General features: G+C 37.7%; 3 protein-coding genes and 2 long non-coding RNA genes across 8 annotated transcripts; 4 read left to right on the top strand and 1 right to left on the bottom strand.

Annotated features, from left to right (window-relative positions):
- Nucleotides 1-97: 97 nt before the first annotated feature.
- LOC124203633 lies at nt 98-2414 on the top strand. The gene is made up of 3 exons (XM_046600398.1): nt 98-271; nt 358-1570; nt 1648-2414. The coding sequence occupies exons 2-3, from the start codon at nt 381-383 to the stop codon at nt 2087-2089; spliced, it is 1632 nt and encodes a 543-aa protein (XP_046456354.1). The 5' UTR covers nt 98-271; nt 358-380; the 3' UTR covers nt 2090-2414.
- A 425-nt stretch (nt 2415-2839) lies between these two features.
- Nucleotides 2840-13628, top strand: LOC124203567 (tyrosine-protein phosphatase non-receptor type 11-like). Its single transcript, XM_046600275.1, has 14 exons — nt 2840-3261; nt 3406-3528; nt 3605-3799; nt 3918-4092; nt 4171-4347; nt 11411-11558; nt 11637-11716; nt 11787-11876; nt 11952-12011; nt 12098-12259; nt 12331-12514; nt 12598-12749; nt 12826-13082; nt 13146-13628. The coding sequence occupies exons 1-14, from the start codon at nt 3248-3250 to the stop codon at nt 13264-13266; spliced, it is 1938 nt and encodes a 645-aa protein (XP_046456231.1). The 5' UTR covers nt 2840-3247; the 3' UTR covers nt 13267-13628.
- LOC124205272 lies at nt 4815-6527 on the top strand. 2 transcript variants are annotated; one of them, XR_006879284.1, is made up of 7 exons: nt 4815-5008; nt 5090-5217; nt 5278-5372; nt 5477-5618; nt 5701-5917; nt 5974-6083; nt 6150-6527. It is a non-coding gene; the product is annotated as an uncharacterized LOC124205272 (long non-coding RNA). The 2 variants fall into 2 exon arrangements; XR_006879281.1 differs by having other exon boundaries at nt 4816-5008; nt 5434-5618.
- On the top strand, nt 8060-8786 carry LOC124205552. The gene is made up of 3 exons (XR_006879403.1): nt 8060-8293; nt 8357-8520; nt 8578-8786. It is a non-coding gene; the product is annotated as an uncharacterized LOC124205552 (long non-coding RNA).
- Nucleotides 9840-11173, bottom strand: LOC124205003 (platelet-activating factor acetylhydrolase-like). 3 transcript variants are annotated; one of them, XM_046602316.1, is made up of 5 exons: nt 10775-11173; nt 10594-10697; nt 10411-10525; nt 10176-10338; nt 9840-10111 (listed from the first exon to the last, which is right to left on the bottom strand). In XM_046602316.1, exons 1-5 carry the CDS (start codon nt 10920-10922, stop codon nt 10018-10020), a joined length of 624 nt encoding a protein of 207 aa, XP_046458272.1. In that variant the 5' UTR covers nt 10923-11173; the 3' UTR covers nt 9840-10017. The 3 variants fall into 3 exon arrangements, with proteins under 3 accessions (XP_046458272.1, XP_046458437.1, XP_046458355.1); XM_046602481.1 differs by having other exon boundaries at nt 10176-10218; XM_046602399.1 differs by having other exon boundaries at nt 10796-11173.
- Nucleotides 13629-16606: the final 2978 nt, after the last annotated feature.

Here is a 16606-nt window from a genome sequence, read left to right as displayed (position 1 = left end):
CCAATTTTTTTTTACTGGGGGTGTATATACATGGAAAAAAGAAACAGAGATGAGAACGAAATAAATTGCAAAGGGGCGGAGTATTAGGGATGATAAGTTGGCTATAAAATGCGATAGTAGATCAAGAAAAATTGTCATTTGCTTACATTTCTCACTCCGCTAAAGAAAGAAACACTCGAACAGCAAGCTTTTTACATTTTAGTTTGATGTGAAATCAGTGCACCGCTTTCGACAGCTATAAATCAATACCTTATTGGAAATCGTAACTCAGGTGAATAGAAAAGACGAGAAAAAAAAACAATCTAATTTGTATTGTTAATTTAATAATCACAACAATTATATCAATCCTGTATGCAGGTTACAATAATAGACGGAAGAAAATGCGTTCTACTTTTTCAGTTTTCATACTGCTATGTCTATTTTCCATACACTTGCAGCCAAGCCATAGTCATTTACCGCCATTCTTCAAAGAAAAGCTTCTAGGAAAAGGGAGTCAAGGGAAAGATGCTGGTGGGACGGCTTTAGCAGCCGTGATTTCGTCACGGAAAATTGGTCTAGGTCTGAAAGCCATCCTCTTCAAGCCGTTGCTTTTAGTGGCACTGGCCAAAATCAAATTCGCCCTTTTGCTCGGCAAGCCTCTTGCTCTGTTGGCCATAAAGAAACTCTTACTGAAAGCTGTTCTAGGCAAGCTGCTGCTCAAGATTCCTTTGATCCTCCTTAAAGGCAAAGCCCTTTTGTTTAAGATGTTGGCTCTCAAGATCAAACTCATCACCAAAGGTTTACTTGGGTTTAAAGCTCCATTAACTATGCTCTTCCTGGGTGCGTGCGCCTTGGGGTCCGGTCTAGGTTTGGCTGTAGCGCTCGGTGCTACGCTTCACAAGTTAAAAGAAGACTCTTACGAGGAAGACTACAGCAGTTATGAGGAGCCGTACTATCCTCCACCAAGGCCCTCATACGGTCCACCATCTCCTCCTGCCTACAGCTCTTCTTCGTATTCACCCAATCCTGCCTACAGTTCATCTTCTTATCCATCTGATCCTGCGTACACTTCTTCTTCTTCTTCTTATTCACCCGATCCTGCGCACAGTCCTTCGTATTCACCCGATCCTGCATACTCGGCTCCAGCTGTCTCCTACTCACAAAGTGGCAGGGACACATTCTCGTCGAACGGTTATGGCAACGAAGTCGCCAGCCTGACAGTCGGAATAGGAGAAACCAATTTCGGAACTGCTGCTGCTGGCTATTCCGACTACGGGAATGTCGCAAACGCATTTCAAGGTGGCTATGAAGGTAGACGCCAAAAGCGTGACTATTCCAGTCTCAGTTGGTTGATTGGCGCTGACGAGAGCAATCAGAACGAAGGTGAAGAATTTGAGGAAGAAGCTATTGATGAGTCACCCGAGGACCTTCAACTCGAGTTTGAAGCGGCACGTACCAACGGAAACGCTTACCTCTACATGGCCGCTCAGTTTGACGAGAAATCCTGCGGTCGCCGTCTGCTATGCGAAATCTATCAGAAAGCTCACGAAAGCCTCACTGAAGACGAAATTCTGTTGCAAGAAATTTTCGGGTTCGTCATCGCAATCTTTATTTCAACTCTTTTAATTATAATTTGCATTTGTTTTTGTTTTCGTTTTTAATTTCTAGATATCCTCTGTCTGCGTTAAGCGAAGAAGACGAAGGTACCCCGAAAGAAATGTATTACAGGGCGGCACAGTTAGGCACAGCATACGAAGGTCGACCAAACAATCGTGTTTGTGCCCGATACTATTCCGCCTGTCCACACAATGCCGACCAGCTCATCAATATCTTCGTCACCGAAGATGTTCAGACTAATGAAATTGACACAACTGACCACCGGCCTTCCGCTCACCTGCAACCACCTCAGTCTAGCGCTAACTTACCCTTTTACCAATCTCAGTCACCAGCCGTTACGGTTGCTCAGTCATTAAGACAAGATTTTAGGACGGATCAACAGTCATCGACCAAGACAGGACAACAGCAAGTGAGTCGACCGGGCAGAGTGTTTCCGGCGCTTACAAGCCTCCGACACAGATTTCTCAAAGAGACAGCACCCAACACTGCTTGAATTGCGATTTCAACTCTATGAAGAATGAACTGTAGACCGGTACGCGTCTTTATAGTTGTACTTTGACGATTAATTATTAGCTTAAACATTTTTCCGTATGTTACAGTATTCGATGTTGACATCCTTTGTTTACGTTAATTGTTTTGTTTTTATCTGTGACTTTGTAGTGGCTTATTCATACACCAAAATGTAAATTCTTAAAGGGTCTATGTAAGAGTCTAACTTTAGCTGCTTTAGCTACGCGATGACGCAAAGAAACCGAATGACTCTGCCTCAATATTTCCGTAAACAAATAAATGCCAGTAAATCTTTTTATTGTTTGAAATCGTGACGTTGCTGTAAATTCTGTGACACATATTATTCCTATAAAGATTGATTATATAAATTTTTATGATGGTGATATGAAGAACAATCGCAGCGCCTCTAGCGGATCAATGTGCCCTATATTCAATTCTACCGCTACTAATTTTTGAATAATATTAGCGTAATAAAAATATACCTTATTATAAGCCTTCTTCTTTTACGCATCTTACCTCATATCGCTTATTCATGACATGATTCTTGAGACACAAAAGTATTCCCGTTGTTCGAGAAATAAGTTTTGCAATAAATAGACATAGCGATTTTTTTAAATATTTAACCAGAGCAAAACGGTAACGGTAGATTCGCTATTGAGTGACATTTCCTTTTTTTATTTATAAAAAGGAAACTGGCTCGTCGACGCTAGATGGCTGGAAGCAGTTTCAGGAATAGGGAAATCTTGAATATTTTATTAAGTTATTGTACTGTAAAATGCAATTGTTGGTTGTGTGTTAAGTGTAATTTCATAGTCGTTGATTTTTTTAAAAGATACCCTATTTTTATTTTTCTCTTAGCTGTATTGGACATATCGATATCTAATCGATATCGATTGACGAATTTAAGAAAAAAAGTGTGCTGTCCCTAAAATCCCTTAAGGCTAAAAAGTTGTTTTGTTTAGTATTTACGTGAAATTCCCGATTTCAACCAACATAAATTTGAGAATCCAGTGCCACAGCTCCTTGTGTAATCAAGATATAGTTTTGCGGTTAAAAGTTGTTGGAAAATATCGCGACTTTTAGATTTCAGATAAAGCTTTCAAGTTTTTCCTCAGTCTTGGTCTACAGCTCTTTTACATCCATGGGCTCAAGAAGGTAATCATTTGCTTACTTGAATGTGAACACTTGTATGTTTTCCCCACGGTAACTGACTAAGTAGTTTGTTGAACCCAAAAAGTGTCACCTTACAATTGTTTTGTTGTTATGCCTTTGTTTTAAGCTGAGACTGATTTTTTGTAGGTGGTTTCATCCCAATGTGTCAGGAATCGATGCTGAACTCCTTCTCCTGAAAAGAAGAGTTGATGGCAGTTTTTTAGCTCGTCCCAGTAAAAGTAATCCAGGAGATTTCACCTTGTCTGTTCGGTAACAATCAAACTGAATATTTCTTTAATGAGGTGTCTTTTTAATTAATCTAAAACTTTTATATTTTGTTTCAAAGGAGAAATGGCGAAGTTACCCACATCAAAATTCAAAATACTGGAGATTTCTATGATTTATATGGAGGGGAAAAATTTGCCACGCTGTCTGAACTGGTGCAGTTCTATATGGAAACTCCTGGACAATTGCGAGAAAAGAATGGTGAAGCAATTGAACTTAAATTCCCAGTCCATTGCTCTGATCCCACAACTGAAAGGTAGTTACAGTGATTTTATCTGTTTCTTAATGCAAGATTTTATAATTACTTAATTTTGTTTTGTTCTTTTTGTCTATTACTATTATTTTTCATTGCTTATAATGTTTTTTTTTCTTAGACTGTCTTTCAGGTGGTTCCATGGACACCTTTCTGGAAAAGAAGCAGAAAAAATTCTACTTGAGAAAGGGAAGAATGGAAGTTTTTTAGTCAGGGAGTCTCAAAGTAAACCTGGGGACTATGTTTTGTCTGTTAGAACTGAAGACAAAGTAACCCATGTCATGATAAGATATCAGGTGTGATATTGAACATATTAATAAGCTTTATTAATAAGCTTGGATGAGATTTTACATTTTTTTTTTTTCGTATTTCAGGAGCAAAAGTACGATGTTGGTGGTGGCGAAAAATTTGATTCACTGTGTGAACTAATTGAGCATTATAAGAAGAACCCAATGGTTGAAACTACTGGAACAGTAGTTCATTTAAAACAGCCTTACAACGCAACCAGAATTCATGCAAGTGGAATTGAAAGTCGCGTTAAAGAACTGCAGGTAACAACGGGATCCGGATACAAGTAATTATTTTCACTAGTAAATATGGTATCAAGCTCTTTCAAAATTTTGTTTTATTGAAATTAAGGACACAAGTATTTTTGTTCTTAAGTAATTATGGACTGTTGTATTTAAAATTTTTAATAATTTGGGCTTTAAGTAATTCATGCAACGTGTATTTAGTCAAATACTCGCTAGTAATTATGGTCACCAGTAATTAAAATTATGTTCACAAATAATAGGTTCTATTAGTACAATTGTTCGTAAGTCACTAGCAACGACTTAAGTAATTATATTCTTAAGTAATTGTTTTCTTAAGAAATTATTTTCTTAAGTAATTATTCTCACAAGTAACTATTTTCTTAAGTAATTATTATCTTATGTATTTACACGGTGTAAACACTTTTATTATTTTGTATTTAGAGAATTAAAGTGAAACGTCATTTATTGATTGCGTTATTGCGTAGGCTCAGGTTGCGTACAAACTTTTACGCGTTTGCAGTTTTAAGAACGCGCCTGGAAATTACATCAACAGTTTCGAGTTGTCTGCTTGTCACTTGTCAGTTTGTTTTTTTCCAAAAGTCAGACAAGAGTTAATTGCTGGTTAATTGAGGCTCAAAAGTCAAAATAGGCGTTGTTTGTGAAAAATATTTTGTCTTTGGTAACATATTTTCTTTCTTTATAAGTAAATGTAAGTTAACATTTGTGTAAAAATGTTTGTTTATTCTGTCTATTTATTAAGAATCAAATTGTTACACCAGTTAAAGGAAACAGGAGTTTATCATCAGAAGAGATTAAGCATTATCATTCATCAGTACTACAACCAGGTGGTATTGGATGTCAAATGAATTTTAGAATGCTTCCCTCCAGGTAGCAATAATATTTCTTTTATGTATATTTTCTATTCTTAAAATTTCGTTATCCGCCTAGGTATTAATGAAAATATTCAAGCAGACCTCAAAGTAAAAGTCACAGAGCTGATAATAAGAGTTCTGATAGCAAATGAAGGTCTCCATTACTATCAGGTTATAGCAAAATTCAATTACGAAGATGATCCTCTTACATTTGTTATGCTTCCATGCACAGGGTTTTCACGATATTGCCATCACACTGTTATTGCTTGTTTTAGGAGAAGAGAAAAGTCACAGTGTGTCATGCAGACTTTCCCAATCACATTTCCAACTGTTTATGGGACCAGATATGGAGCCTACAATGAAAATGTATGCACTAGTCAAAAATGAAAATCGTGATTTGTACAATTATTTGATGAGGTATTTGAAACCCCTCCCCCCCCCCTAAAAAAAAAAAGAGAAATATTCTCTTTAAAATTTGAATAACTTGTTTTAATTCTAGGTTGGAGCTAGGGACAATTTTCTGCCTTCCGTGGGCGATTACTTGGTTTGGCCATGTTCTCAACGATTAGGAAACTGTCGTAAGATTGTTTGATGTATTTATGTTCTCACATCCATGGACCTCTATGTATCTATCTGTTGTCGTCGTGTTGCATAGCGCAAGTGATATTTTCTTGACACCGTGTGAGATGCCGCTTCTACATCAAATGCTCTCCAACGTACTATTTTTTTAATAAGCTCTTTTTCGATTAATGTTCTTACAGTTTTATCTTAGGTCCCTGATAATCTACCATTTGATAGTCTTATTACTGAAACAGAAAAGTTGATGCGAACCTATCCACCAGATGTAATGGAAACAGTTGTCCGAGAGATGCACGCTGAAAAGTATCTTAAGCATTTAAGTTTCTGCTGATATTTCCTGAATGACATTAATGTTTCATCTTGTTGTAGTATTCGTAAGATAAAGGAAGAGGACGAAGAGAGGAAAAGGAGAATGGAACAGAGAAAGGCTGCTTTACAAGGGAAACATAAAAAAGCGGCGATTCAACGTTGGACTCCTTGGTCTGGATTCAGAAATTTAAGATCCCAAACTGCGAAGGTTGTTGCACTTAGCGTAAGCGTTGCAACATTCGCATTTATTTATAACTATTTTGAAGTTCCATTTGTCATGTTTAAATGCTTGTCATACCCAATAATTAAGAAAAACAGAAAATTTCATAATATTGAATATTGTGCCTGTTGTGTTCCTCTTCTGTTAAAGAGCATTCCTATATTTCAAATTTTATGAATGTGAAAAATGTAATTAAATAAACTGGTTTGTATTCATTATTCCATGTGTTTTACACTTTTAGACGTTGATCAGCCACATAGCTTTCTTGGCTGTTTATACAGTGCCACCCTATTGGACCGATTTCACAATCTGCACACATCAAATATTTATAGTTCCCAAGTCCCAATCGTATTAGAAAATCCAACATTTTCAAATTGGAACATATCAGGTATCAGCCAAGATTTTGTGACAAAGCAAAAGTCTAGACCGATTGATTGATCGATTCAACTCTGATGTCACCTTAGGCGAAAATCTATTTCGTTTCTTCAATCGATATCAAATTCAGAAAAAGAACTAAGTTGGTCAATAAAAGTGTAGTAGACATTGAGTATAGACAACAAGGGCGTTGTGCTGATTAATTCGTCATTCCCTCAAACTTTTCTTGCATGTGGCAGACGAAAATGGCACTTTTCGCGAATCGCTAAAGAAAATGTATTTCCTTTTTGTATTTTTAGAATAACGCGAAATTGCGCTGCGCGACTAACAAGGACATGTACTTGTTTGTCCGCAGGAATTGTTCATATTGCAAAAGTGGAGCCAGTTACATTGTCAGTCCCGAACTACCGATCGACGAAGATCGATCAATATGACGGTTCCTCCAAAGATAGATCTTACCTGTGCTGTACGTCGACATGTACTGAGCAGGAGAAAATGTAACTTCTCCGACGCTGTTTTCAACCCGCCACAATTTGTCGACATTTTCCCGGATCCGCAATTGACATCTTTGTTTAAGGTTTAAGGAGTAAAGAAATCGGAGTCCAATGCCAAGCTTGTGATGTTTCAGCACTTAATGTAAGTCAGTATTGAATTTAAATTTGTCAATAGCATTATAGCTAATACAAAACGTATTGGAAAATTTAGATCAATACGGATTGTGCTACGACCGAGGCCCACGGAGTTTTCCACAAGGAAGGTGGATGGCCTCGCGATGTCAACCCGCAAGAAGCCGATCAAACGGCTCGCTACCGCAAAAAGATCGAGAAGGATGAAGCTTATTTCCGTACTGTTCTACAACTTGGACATGTTGAATTGATATAAATGTGAATGATGTTTATACTAATAAGTGCAAACAGATTTTTTTACCCCATTGTAGCAAATGGAACATTACATCAAGCAAAACAATGTATTTAACATCTATGAGGATTATTTCACTGATTCTCCCGATGTGTAATCATCAATTAATTTAATACTTTTTTTTTATATTTCTGGATGGCTGAATTTTATATTTCCAACAAACAAACGCCAGATCCGAATCCTCTGCGAACTCTTCATCTGCTAAAGGATCCGTCACCGATAAAACGCGCAGTCACAGTCTTAGTTGGAGTCCCGATATGGAGGAACCAAATTGGCCGCTGCAACTATTCAGATCCTTTTTGGAAAAATCTGTTTGACCACAAAGAAAATGATTCTTTCATCTGGAATATTGGTATTGACATTTGCCGATATGAGAATGATATGTCTCTTTATTCAGCAGTATAACTTTGCAAGTAATAATTCCTTCCATGAATAGAAAGAGCTGTGCAACCAGAAATAATTTTACGCAGCATGTAGTCAACTACGTTCCGTCTCGTTCAATCCGCGTGACCATCACATTTTAGCTGGTGGATCGATTTATGGCGCTGTGGGAATTTGGGACGTTTGTAAGAGTCAAGGTCCAGTCGAATGCGTCCCCATTGGTGTCGGTCATTCGGAAAGTGTCACTTCGCTTATTTGGAGCAATTCAAAGGCTGGAGGAGAATTCTTCTCCGCCTCTGGCGACGGCCAAGTAAAAACACGATAACAAATCATTTTGATTATTTCATCTTGATTATATGATTAACAATAATAGGTTCTTTGGTGGGACATGCGAAAATTAAATGCGCCAATAGACGCACTTTTACTGGAACCTAGTTCAATCCCTCGATCGGAAAGCGCTTTATCTGCTACTTGTCTCGAGTACGATCCTTCTATGCCAAACCGTGCCAAACAAATTCCTAGTTGGCACACGTCAAGGTGCTCATTTCTCAATTCATTTCACCTAAAAATAAAAAATGAATTGCCAATTTGCAGGTATTGTGATGAATTGCAACAGAAGAGCCCGAACAACAGCGGAGAGGATAAATGGATAATGTGCCAATACGAGGCACACTTGGGCCCAGTTCACGGTCTACATCGACACCTACATCTGCCCAAAATCTTTTTGACCGTTTTGGATTGGACCACGAATGTTAGGACCGAGGACATTCGCGATTCGCCCATTTTAACTTTAAAGTGTGTTCGCTTATGTCTATTGACAAGCAGATTCAAATAATAACTTGTTTCATACTCTGCTGCGTTGTAGGAATCAAAATGTCCAGTTACTGGACGGAGCGTGGAGTCACACACGGTCGTCCATCATATTCACTGCTGCAACAGACGGTGCTCTTTACCTGTGGGATATTCTCGCCCAGCGGATCACTCCTACGTTATGCTCCCAGGTCATAATAGAAAAAATTTGATTAAAATGTTGACAATTATAAATTTTAAATGTATTAACCAGGTCAGCGAATCTCCGCTTTTAAGTTTGAGCACCCAGGAACACGGAAAAATCATGGCAGTTTGCAGCAAAGACGGACGGTTTTCCGTCATTCAAATAAGCGACAATTTGTCGACAGTAACCAAAAACGATAAAGTAGCGCTCACCTCGGTATGATAAGTTATAGCTGGAAGAAAATTTAAGTCTATATTAAGTCCTATAATCCAATCCACTGTTACACACAGTTACTGGAACGAGAAATCCGAAGAGAAAAGAATTTGGAACAGCGGACTAAAGACAGCAAGAGTAAACAAGGACCCAAAACTTCCATTTTCCACCTTGCGATTGCAACAGTGACCCAAGCGGCCAAGTTGCTACGCAAGGCTCATTGGGCGTTCAGAAACCTCCGTCTCCCATGTCCCATCACCTCGCTATCTAAAAAAATGTTTGATAGCTTGAAGGAGACACTCCAGGCACTTAATATTAATCAAGAGAATACAAGCGGCAAAGAAGTTAACGAAAGATCGGTTATTGAACCTTCGGCTGATATGTTGCCAGCCACTGATAAAACCGGAAGCCAAATCAACGTATCTGTCTCTCACGCTGCTCCAGTGGCGCCATTCGTTGATCAGACTCTGCAATCTTCCGAAGAGGCTTTCTTTGAAATTGAAACCATTGATCAGGTATAATATTTGAGTTATTTCGTTATGATATCAGAAAATGTCATGTACAACTTTATTTGTTTTTAAATATGATCACAGGAAATACTTTCCCGTGGAATAGAAGAAAAACAATGAGTAGACGAATAACTAGTATGTATGAATCACCAATGATTTTATTAATCCGATCCGCAATCAATATTTCCATTATTCAAATGTTCGTTTTTTTGGGAGAAGGGGGTATAATTAAGAGAGGTGTCGAGAAAGAGTGTTACAAGCAAGTAAATAAAAGTTGTAGGGGAATTAGAAGTAAAAAGCGGTAAAAAGTCATTGCATTCACAAGTCATTTCCAGGGATCCAGCTTTCGACTAAACCTCCTTTACTATTTGGTTCCGTTTCGAGACTATAAGTCATGCAAGCGGAGCCATCCCTATAAAATTTAAGATTTAGTGGAGAATGTCATTATTTAAAACAAATTTGTTTAAAGTAAGTACCTGTGTTCAATAGCTGCCACTATAAACCCATGGGATGATATGTCTGAGCAGAAAGTTGAGTAGGCAGTACGGCACGCAGTAAGACCATGAGAAAATACAATTACAGGAAATCTTTGTTCATTGCATAGCTCAGCATCTAACGCTATAGGAATGTATGAATTTCCTGGCTCACATACATCACAATTAGTTGACTTTAACCTTCTGTTAAAAACAGGTACTTCATTTCGCTACACACCAAAGGCCCAGGATATCAGCTTCTTGCCAAAGAAAGGAATCATTCCTAGTACTATGGTGTAATCTTCTACGTATTTTGGGTGGAGGAGCCAGCTTGCCCAACGGGAAGAATGTTCCTTTGGAGAAAAGAGGTAAATAGATTAACCACAAAAGTTCAGCAGCAATTTGAGAAAAGGTCGCTTACATATACATCTTTTATTTGACTAGGATAGTATACTCGAAGAAAGCAACCATCTTCCTTGCTGGGTCCACCAGTCATTAAGTTGGTGCAGCCAACAACATACTTCCCTTTATAATCAATAACAACAAAGTAAGTTGATTACATTTACAAAACACAATTCACCAGCAATTAACTCTTCTCTGACTTTTGGAAAAAACAAACTGACAAGCAGACAACAGACAAGCAGACAACGCGAAACTGTTGATGAAATTTCCAGGTGCGTTCTTAAACCTGCAAATGCAACAAAGTTTGTACGCAATTAATAAATGTGGTTTTTCCTTTTTGTGCAGCATCACTATAATTCTCTAAATACAAAATAATAAATATCATAATTAATTATTCATTCTAGTACGGAATATAAACAATTAAATATGACTAACTTTTTAATTAAAATGCTTAAGAACATAATTACTTGGGACTTGAATTACTTATGGCTTTAATTACTTGTGAATTTATTTACTTGCAAAAGGGAATTACTTGTGTTGGTTAGCTAAATTACTTGTTGCCAGTATTACTTACTACCATAATTACTTAGCTGACAGAAAATAATTACTCATCAATTTTATTATTTAATTCCGTAATTACTTAAGAGAAAAATTACTTACACCCATAATTATTGATCTTATTTACTTAATACCCCAAGTACTTGTGAAAATAATTACTTGATGTCCGGACTCGTAACAACTCCGCCAAGCAAATGCTTTTTTTTTTTATTTTATTCATTTATTGTCTGAAATGTCTAAAATCTTTCTTTCTGTATTTTTAATTGTTTCCTCTGTAGAAAGAGCATAGCGTTAGTACAGGAAAAGGAGGATTTTGGGAAGAATTTGAAAGCTTGCAGCAACAAGAATGTAAACATCTTTACAGCCGGAAGGAGGGACAAAAACCAGAAAATCGGAATAAGAATAGATACAAAAACATATTACCATGTATTGTTGTTTATACTGTTTGGAAAGGAAGAAAGTACCAAAAAATAATATGCTAATTTCTTTTTTAAATTATTTTAGTTGACCACACCCGTGTTCTACTCAAAGATGTAGATACTAGCGTAGCTGGAGCTGATTACATCAACGCCAATCATATTCGGGTAATTAAATTTTTCAGCAACATTGATTGTTTTCAAATATGTATCATTCTGAACCAAATTTAAACAACAGCCTGAGGACGATGGAAGTGGAGACCTATTTCCACAATACATAGCCACTCAAGGCTGTTTGCCCCATACAGTGAATGATTTCTGGCATATGGTAAGAATAAATAAAGTGAAATTTAATGAAAAAAATCAATCACGCATAATATTTCGTTGTATTGTATTATTCTAGGTGTGGCAGGAAAATAGTCGAGTCATTGTCATGACAACAAAAGAAGTCGAAAGAGGAAAGGTAGAAATGTCGCTACTCGATCTTTTTTTTATTTATTTTATTTTTCATTTCCTATTTGTTTTATTCATTTCTGCAATTGATTTCAGTCTAAATGTGCGCGATACTGGCCAGAAGAAAATCAATCGAAAGAATTCGGTAAGGTCTCATTACGGTGTGTCAGTGACTCACTCCGTGCGGATTACACCCTTCGGGAGTTTGTTGCAACAAAGGACAATGAAGAGAGGCTTATATATCAGTATCATTTTCAAGTAAGTTGTAGACTTGAGAAAAAAAAAACATTGTGTGATGTCTACAATTTTATTTTCTTAAACTTAAACAGGCGTGGCCTGATCATGGAGTACCAGCCGATCCTGGTTGTGTGTTAAACTTTCTTCATGATGTGAATACCAGGCAAAGTTCTGCGGCTAATGCAGGCCCAGTAATAGTACATTGCAGCGCGGGAATCGGTCGTACTGGAACGTTCATTGTTATTGATATGATCATTGGACAAATTGAAAGAAGAGGTATACTTTGTGTGCTTTTTAAATACAAATTTGGCACAAAAAAAAAGCTTTCTTATTCGATAAATGTTTTTTTTTGTGACTAGGTTTGGATTGCGAAATTGATATTCAGCGGATGATTCAAACTATCCGCGCTCAGAGATCCGGTATGGTACAGACCGAAGCTCAATACAAATTTGTTTACATGGCAGTTCAATACTATATCGAGACATTGTCTCAGCGCATGCAAGCCCAGCAGGTATGTTGAGTTGTATCATTTATTTGTATTTGATGCATTTCTTAAAATTTGGTTTCTCATGTTATTTGATGTACAGAAGAGCCTTCAAGCTGGCAGGGAGTACACCAACATACGCTATTCGACGGAAGGTGGGTTGACACCTGCCACTTGTGCGCAGTCGCAACCATTAGAGTCTCCAACAGGCAAAAGTCTCTCTAAATCAACCCTGTCGCTGGCTAGCGTCTCTACTCCTTTACTAAGTGCTTTTCACGTAACAGTATCCAAGTCGGAGAAACCTCATAAGGAAACAAAAGGCGTTCCTAGTCGGACCATAACCGAGCATCCAATTCCGATGTAAGCAAAATGTTACTTGCACAATATGAACTAATCTCACCGCAAAAACGAATTTGTTTCAAGGCCTCCGAAAGAATTCCCAAAAATGCTTTACGAAAATGTTCCACTTAATGAGCGGAAGACTCTGGGAACTCAAGGACCTCCACTTTTCCCTCCGCCACCCACGCCACCTAGGAAAACATAAAATCTGCCTCGGAAAAATAAGTATTTGTCACGAAGAAAGGTGAGGTGGAGTGACCAAATGCGGAATGTCGGGAGGAAATCTAATCCGTGCATGTCTTATCATATGTGAAGTGTATGGTCTTCGTCAAATCAATCGACAATTTGTTGCTTTTTGTTTTGGCGACATTCCTATCGTGTTGCATTCCTTCTATTTTTCTTGCTTCATTTTTAGCCTTTTCCTTTTTTAATCTTTATTTCTCATCTCTGCAAGATGTGTATGCCTTTCAACCATTTAAGTCACACTTTACTGTTGATGTAAAACTACTGTACTGTGCTATGTGTATCAGCCTGAGTACGACTTAATATATAATCGTAATTATAAAACTTGTTCGACTTGTTTTAAAACTAACAATTGTCAAATATCGATCAACAATAATAATTGTCTGTCTAAAAATAATAAATGAAATCTACGTCAGGAATGTTAAAAATTATTATTATCTTATTAGGAGAACCATTACAGGCCTGTTTCAGCAGACGAAAGATTTAAAATGTATGTAGCAAAAAGTTGAAATGTAATGCAATCAACATCGTTTTCAGGAACTATTTTTCGATCAATTCTCTCTCAAGGGATTTCGGGGGTGAATCTCTATTTCTTCATTGTTAGTAGAGATCAACTGATTTACTTATGTAGATGTAGAAGCGGATAAACTTATTATTCGCAATAATGACACCCTGAAAATAGAATTGGCAGTATAATCGACATTGAGTGATCGTTTTTTTCTTCTTGATTTTAAAAAGAAAAAGAAGAATTCAGAAAAGAAAATATGCAGAGTCTAAAATCAAATTTTCTCTTGTAATAACAACAAAATAGGGGGAAAAGAACATTTACCGGGAAAATTCTCAGAGCGAACTTTTCCCCCAAGGGAAATTTCCTTTTGAAAAACGTTATTCTGTCTACAGACAATTCAAAACGCCTCGGTATTTTTTTATTCACCGTGTCTATATCCACTGGCCAGTATATAAGCAGTGCTGCATAAAGCAATATGTGTTTATTTGATGTGCGCTGGTATAAACGAAAAATGGGTCTCCCGCTTGAATGTATTTAATTGCCTTTTAAAAGTTGAAAAAGGTTGAACGCAGTGAAAATAATTCTTGACATTTTTTACGAGCTGTAGCTTGGTGATATCAAACTGCAAGAAACTGTAAATAAAATTTCGTCCCTATGTAGGGTGTCTAAATTGTCTGGTTATTAAGTTGTCGTTAGCAAGATGATTACTACGCACAGTTTGTACTCTATACTCTGTTCTAGGAATAACGTATGCAGTCAGAGACATTCAGTCTGTATCAACTTACTCAACAATATAAAAATAATAACAGTTGTTAGTGTGCGAAGAAAGTTGAAGTTTAAAAAAAAATTATGTGGAAGATTATTTCAAGTAGGTATAAAGTTATACAATACGTTCCACAAACAAATAAAGACGGTAATGATGCGTATTTTTAAATCTGTATTAAAAGGTTAGGTGTGCTTCTTCAAACACCATCACTCTTCATTTTCAACCGAAATATTCACGCTACAATGAGCATGCGAATATCGTGAAATCAAGTTTGCCGAAAGTCCATTAGCTCAACATCATTGCGAGGCCACGGAGAGGAAAGAAATAAGGGGGCTTATATTCTTCAGTGGGTGTGACTTAATCCAGTGGAAGTGTAAACCTGCGTTTGACACTCTCACGCCGCAGTATGAGAGAGCGAACTGTTTGAATATTTCGGTCGTTAAACAACAATAAGAGAGTCGTTCGGAATTAACAGCTAATTAACTCTCGACAGAGAGGGATGCCAGCAGCAGTGTCGAGAATAAGGAGGCGAGAGAGCGAAGGTGATGGGAGCTGCATGAGCAGCTCTATTGTCGCTCAATAGTGTACATCGTCGTCCCCCTGTCTCATCTCATCGCACAAAGGGAGCTATAAGGGCTGCTGCTGGGGGAGGAGCCGAAGATATTAAGGGATAGAGATGGCGAGAGAGAGAAAAAAGTCCTTTCTTGTGGTACTTCACCTCTAATTACCTCAACCATCAGAGTCGTACCTATTGTATAGAAGTTCATCGTCAATGTTTGTCAGATGAGCTCATCTTCTGGCTTTTGACAAATTGAAGTCACAAAATGTTTTGTTGAAATAGCTTCCAATCAGAAACACCCGCCCTTGAAAATATCACAGAATTCAAATTTATCATTTACTTGAATAAGATCATTAAAAACAGGATATATTACATGTAAATAAAACAGTTTAAAAATTCTCTTTGTCTTTTAAAAACTCTCTCCAAATAGAACTATACTGGCAAACAAGAGTGAAGAAATCACAAGTTATTTGTGAGAATGTTTGTTGGCTGGTTATTCCTGTATATGATCCATTCAACTGTTTATTTTTCTTCATTTTATCTCGTTTATATGTTTTTAACGAGCTAGCTAGCTGTCATACAATTTTTAATTTTTTTTTCTCTCCCCTTTTTATCGTCTATAAAAAGGAAAGCTCAGCACAGCAGCCAAAGTGAGCTCTGTTGCTCGTCCTTTGGCAACAGGCAGTCAACCAGCTTCTAATCGCAGTATCTTGTATATAGTCTACAGCTTCTCTCTCTATATCGCCGAATCATAAACTGTAGCATGTATACCGTGCGCGTACGTGCATATACGTGCACATGCGTTGTCCGCCCACATTTTTTTTTTAAATAGGAGTTAAATGTATATGCGTATTGTCCTCGACGATTGCGTACATGTGTGCTTACGTATGTTCTCAAAATCTGAATTGTTTTGCTGTTATATCCATTTTGAATATTTTACAAATTGTGATTTGATTATAGTACCTGAGCATTCAAATGCATCGGCGTGACTGTATAAAGCTGTTGCTGTTTCCAGTGTGTCGGCCACAGCACGATGGACTTGGATGAAAGTTGGGATCATGAATGTTTGTGCCCATGTGGGTGGTGTGCTATTCCGCCTTTGTACTTGTATCTATATTGACTCCTTAGGGAGGTGGGCTCAAGCTCCGCTGTATCCTTCTAGGATCTCTCTGCTGCTGCTGCTGCATTATAAACACACAGAGAAACAGAGTCCCCGTCGATCCAACAAACCCCGCACATCATCATACAGGGTCAGCGTCGTCGTGTAGGTGCTGTCGAACTGCCTGTTGCCTATATGAAGCCCCACTCACTCCCCAGACGCTATGCACTGGGACCGCGGCGGCTATCTCCGCTCAAGCTTCAGCGTTTTACGGATCTATCCTGTGCTGCTAAGTTTAAATATGCATAGAAAAAAGACGACATCCGATGTATATTAAGGAAAAAAGAAAAGGCAACCAAAGCGGAAGCAA

Source organism: Daphnia pulex, chromosome 1, assembly GCF_021134715.1.
Source record: "Daphnia pulex isolate KAP4 chromosome 1, ASM2113471v1".
Classification (NCBI taxonomy): Eukaryota; Metazoa; Arthropoda; class Branchiopoda; order Diplostraca; family Daphniidae; genus Daphnia; species Daphnia pulex.
The sequence above is the reverse complement of the archived record's forward strand: the minus strand, read 5'-3'. Positions and strand labels throughout refer to the sequence as shown.